Source organism: Haplochromis burtoni, unplaced genomic scaffold (genome assembly GCF_018398535.1).
Source record: "Haplochromis burtoni strain Fernald_Lab_line unplaced genomic scaffold, NCSU_Asbu1 Contig_47, whole genome shotgun sequence".
NCBI lineage: Eukaryota > Metazoa > Chordata > Actinopteri > Cichliformes > Cichlidae > Haplochromis > Haplochromis burtoni.
In genome coordinates this window covers 2,138,719-2,143,133 of record NW_024582408.1, presented here as the reverse complement: position 1 = coordinate 2,143,133, position 4,415 = coordinate 2,138,719, and the positions used below count along the sequence as shown (strand labels likewise).

The 4,415-nt window shown below is 42.5% G+C and overlaps 1 protein-coding gene across 2 annotated transcripts; it reads right to left on the bottom strand.

Annotated features, from left to right (window-relative positions):
• Window positions 1-284: 284 nt before the first annotated feature.
• hlx1 (H2.0-like homeo box 1 (Drosophila)) lies at window positions 285-4,085 on the bottom strand. Of its 2 annotated transcripts, XM_005921535.3 has the most exons (4): window positions 3,448-4,085; window positions 2,756-2,938; window positions 2,409-2,593; window positions 285-1,101 (listed from the first exon to the last, which is right to left on the bottom strand). In XM_005921535.3, exons 1-4 carry the CDS (start codon window positions 3,887-3,889, stop codon window positions 772-774), a joined length of 1,140 nt encoding a protein of 379 aa, XP_005921597.1. In that variant the 5' UTR covers window positions 3,890-4,085; the 3' UTR covers window positions 285-771. The 2 variants fall into 2 exon arrangements, with proteins under 2 accessions (XP_005921597.1, XP_005921598.1); XM_005921536.3 differs by lacking the exon at window positions 2,756-2,938.
• Between the last annotated feature and the right edge of the window lie 330 nt (window positions 4,086-4,415).

Sequence of the window (4,415 nt, the reverse complement as noted above, 5' to 3'; positions counted from 1 at the left end):
TGAATCTTCTAGTTGCACTGTTTACAAGCAAACAGCCAAGCATGCATCGCACAGAATATCTTTGTTAATAGTGTGGCTATTAACGTAATAATAATAATACGATTTTCAAGGTAAGAAAACATTTTATTTACAACATTTTCAGTGCAAATGATTAACAAAATAGCATATTTATTATATATATATATATATATATAATATATATACTATTATATCTATAATATATATATATATATTATATATATAGTATATATAATATATATATATATATATTATTAACATGAACACGGCGTGGATGTTCCTGATATCTCATTCATAACGTGAAACGAGTGGTTCATAACCTCAAAATAAAATTCACAACCCCGTATTTCCTTCGCATGAGGAAAACATCATGCACACAGAAGCTCTTGAGAGGAAAACGACAGTAAGCAGACACTGGAGGAGGCCGGAAGTCTGCCTTTTATTTCTTTTCTTTTTTCTTTAAACTTTACGTGCACTGTGGTTTTATTATAAGGCCAAAACAGAGATCAAATTTAGTAAAATTCACACCATAATCTGCAGCATGCTGGGTGTATTTTGCAATAAAGCTGTCTATTTGCGTCACGTGTTTCCAGGAATTAAACCGACCTTTCAAGCTTAACTTCTCCACCACAGCAGCGGGAAGTGATACTGCTTCCCCGGCGTCTGAACATACTGTCGTTCTTCTGTCAGATTTTTTGTTTTTTTTAATAAATTCTCATTCTTCTAATGATTGTTCGTGACCTAAATACGTCCTCATATTAGCACCTGTGATGCCGCTGTGTCTGTGACTGTGGCCACCGTCTCTGTGCTGCTCGCCGGCGCGCTCCCGCTCATGATCACGCTGGGCTTATTGTGCTCAGAAATGTCCAAGTGTCCATCAGCGCTTTCCTCCCCGGCCTCGTCGGATTCACAATCGCTCCCGCCTTCGCTCTCACACTCAGACTCCAGCGGCTCTTTGGGCTCCCTGCCGCCGGACTCAGACAGACTCTTCTCGCCCTTCTCGTCCTTCTCCTTGTCCTTCTGGGCCTGCGCTTCTTTGGAGTGTCTCCACTTCATGCGTCTGTTCTGAAACCAAACCTTCACCTGAAAGCAAACATTTAAGTCAGGAAGCGTTAAATTCTTGTACTCCCCTTCCCCTAAACAACCCCTAAACCTTCACACAAACTGGAGCAGCATTTCAAGGGTTAAACAGTTTTTGTTCAAGGAAAAAAAAATCCCAATATTTTCTTTCTTTCCTCTCTTGTTAAAAATGAAAAATAGTCGACACAATTCAAGGCAAACCACTGCCCAGGAACATTTCACTTTACCAGGTGAATCCCACTGGTACAAAGGAGCAGTCCAAAAGCAATAAACACCACAAATGCAAATGCAAAAGCAAAAGCTATAAAACCTCTGCAGATGACAAGAAGTTGGAACCCTCATATAAAATATATCCTCAAATGTGACATAATAAAAATATATGATTAATTAAATATGAGAATCTCTTTCTATTTTAGTTATTAGCATTAATGTTGCTTGGTGAGATTAAATGACGCTAAGTGAAGAAATGCAAACACAAAAGAAACGTGGCGAAAGGTTGCCCAATATAGGGTGAGATCTGACACATGGCAGAAGGCCTCTTAGCCAATCACATTGCACCATACAGTCACAATGCTGCCTGAGGTGGAGGTAAAAGCCTGTTAGGATTTCAGCTTTGTTACTCATTTCCTTTTTTTTCTTTGTTCTTTATATAAACGAGCCCAAAAAAAGACAGAAAAATGAAGAAGAAAAAAGATTGAAAACAACCTTTTTGGAGAATTACAAATGTGGGGAGGCACAAAAATCATCTGACCTCTTCACTGGCTGCAAGTGAGGACGCTGAGTTTGGCAACAGCTGGGTTAACTATCTTACAGTGAAGTATGAGAAACAAGCACACTGTGGGTATTTTACAGTGTGTGCAATGATTTAGAGGGCAGAGAGGTCAGCTTTTAGAGCAGGGGAATTAGGCTAAACATAAACTTTGACTGGGCAATTTTATGGGGGTAAATGGGTTCATAACTCGAGTGTATTTAAAATGCCTCATGTCTTGTTGCCTTGACTTCTCCTGGATCTACTTTAAAAGATACCTTAGGTTATGTAAAATAAATATATGAAAGCGGGTTTACGTGAGCTGTTGATAAAATAAATAAAATAAATTACTAATCTGCAAAATCTGTCTCTGAGATAATAGTAATAATAATAATAATAATAATAATAATAATAATAATAATAATAATAATAATAATAATAAGAAGAAGAAGAAGAAGAAGAAGAAGAAGAAGAAGAAGAAGAAGAAGAAGAAGAAGAAGAAAACAATGACTAAAACAGGCCAGTGCAGGCCCCATCCTCCTGAGTAAACACTGCATCTTACCTGAGCGTCTGTCAGTCCCAGCATGGCAGCCAGCTGCTTTCTGTCTGGCTTGGTGACGTACTTCTGTATTTCAAATCTTTTCTCCAGTCCTTTCCTCTGCAGGTTTGAAAACACTGCTCTGGACCATGACCTTTTCCTCTTGTACGTCTGAGGCATCGTGTCTTTTGTGAGGACAGCGTATGGACCTAAATGGAGAAAAAAGAAAGAAAAGGACAAAAGAAAACACGATGAGGTTAAAAAAAATAGACTCCAACAGCCATAGTGGACATTCTCAGCAGGTGTGTCACACATTAAAAAAGATATTAGATTTTTTTCCGTCTGCTACAGTCCTATAGTGTGATGTCTACCTGGGAAGGTGTCCTGAAACTGATGCTGGCCTGATTGTCTGCTGCTGCTGCTGCCTAGTGAACTCATCATGGAGGACGCGTCGCTCATCCCGTGGTCTATGGAGGAGAAGAACTGGCTGGCTGAAGGCTGAACGGGGACGTGGATGCCTGACTGACGGTTCGAGCTAACGATGGATGCGAGATCTGTTATAGAGAGCGAGAGATGAGGGGCTTCAGTCAGCACACAATTATCGCAGAGACACACACTTACACCTCCGCTCTTTTCTGCTGGGGGCAAACATTGTCAAGTTTAAAATAAAGTTTGGGGGGATGGGGGGGACCTTTCTGACTTTATAACCCGGTTTTGATTTGGTTAAAGTACTGCGTAACAATCTTCCAGCTGCGTTGTTGAAGTTTGAAGCTGATCCTGACCTCTGACCTCTTGTTAGGGGGGGCAAGAGAGGAGATTTCCCCACAGGACTCGTTAATGCGAGACTATGTGCGCCCGGACTCTGTCACCAATCTGTCAGTGCTATAAAGTGGAGCAGGTTGCTTCTGGTTTCAGTTTCTAAGCTTTGGATGTGATTTTGTGTTGTCTTCTTGTACAGCTATGTGGTATGATAGAAATATCTAAGGTAATAAACACACCCCTGTTTTGTTGTTTAACCGCCTCTAAAATGTAACTTGAGTGGGATAAAAACCTCTCCGCTCACCTCTTAGTGACGACTTTTCTTTGCATTTTGGATCAAAGTCTGTTGACAGTATCCGATCAATTCCAAATTTGAGGTCTTTGCTTGAAGGCGGGGGGACTTGTTGGGAGTTAAATGCCGTTCTGGGTACTGATGTTAGTTGTAGTCCGTGTCTGTGGTAGGGTGACGCCGGATTCACCCTGGCACCGTACGGCTCCGGCGCAACGGGAGAAGGGCGCAGCGGAGAGTTGCCCGAGTGCCCCTGCTGTGCGCGATGGTGGTGGTGTCCCATGTGCACCATGAGGGCCGACGATCCTGAGATGTTCTCCGCATCTCCAGCCTGCAAAATGTCTGCGATGCAAAACGAGGGTTTCTTCATGGTATCCACAGCGAAGCCCCCCGCGCAGTACGCGGACCAGAGGCTGAAGTTTGATGCATAAAACGGATTGAGCCCGGCCGTGTACATCCCGGAGCTTCTAATGCGTCGCGCTGTTGCTCAGAAGTGGGTATAAAAGGACAGGCATGTAAAAAAGCACGGGTAGCGTTTTAGGAGGAGGACAGATGATCGTGCTCTTTGTGTAAGTGCCAAATCGCTCTCTCAACTCTGAAATCCTAACCCTGCAGTTCCACTCTGAAGTTTCTCCGCTGACACTGATTGGTCGCTGTCGGAGCCAATGGATGTTTTGCATTTGCTCACATCACGCCCTTGTAAATGAGGATGATGTGTAACATAGTCTCTCTCTCTTTCACACACACACACACACACACACACCACACATGACACACACACACACACACACACACACAACTACACACACAAACACACAGAACACAACACACACACACACACACACACATGACCGGGGCTCGTTGGAGCAATTTTGATCCTGAGATGATGGATTGATCACTTAAAGAGAACATCCTCCTCACTCATATCACCACATACAAAAACAGTCATTACGCACAGGGACTGTCACGTTAATTTCGATTCT

Excerpts from the sequence above, each read along its gene's own strand:
- hlx1 (XM_005921535.3), bottom strand. The coding sequence starts at position 3,889 with ATGTACACGGCCGGGCTCAATCCGTTTTATGCATCAAACTTCAGCCTC. Across the intron at positions 2,939-3,447 it reads AGAAAAGTCGTCACTAAGAG|ATCTCGCATCCATCGTTAGC; the intron begins GTGAGCGGAGAG and ends TCTCTATAACAG. Across the intron at positions 1,102-2,408 it reads TGGGACTGACAGACGCTCAG|GTGAAGGTTTGGTTTCAGAA; the intron begins GTAAGATGCAGT and ends GTTTGCTTTCAG.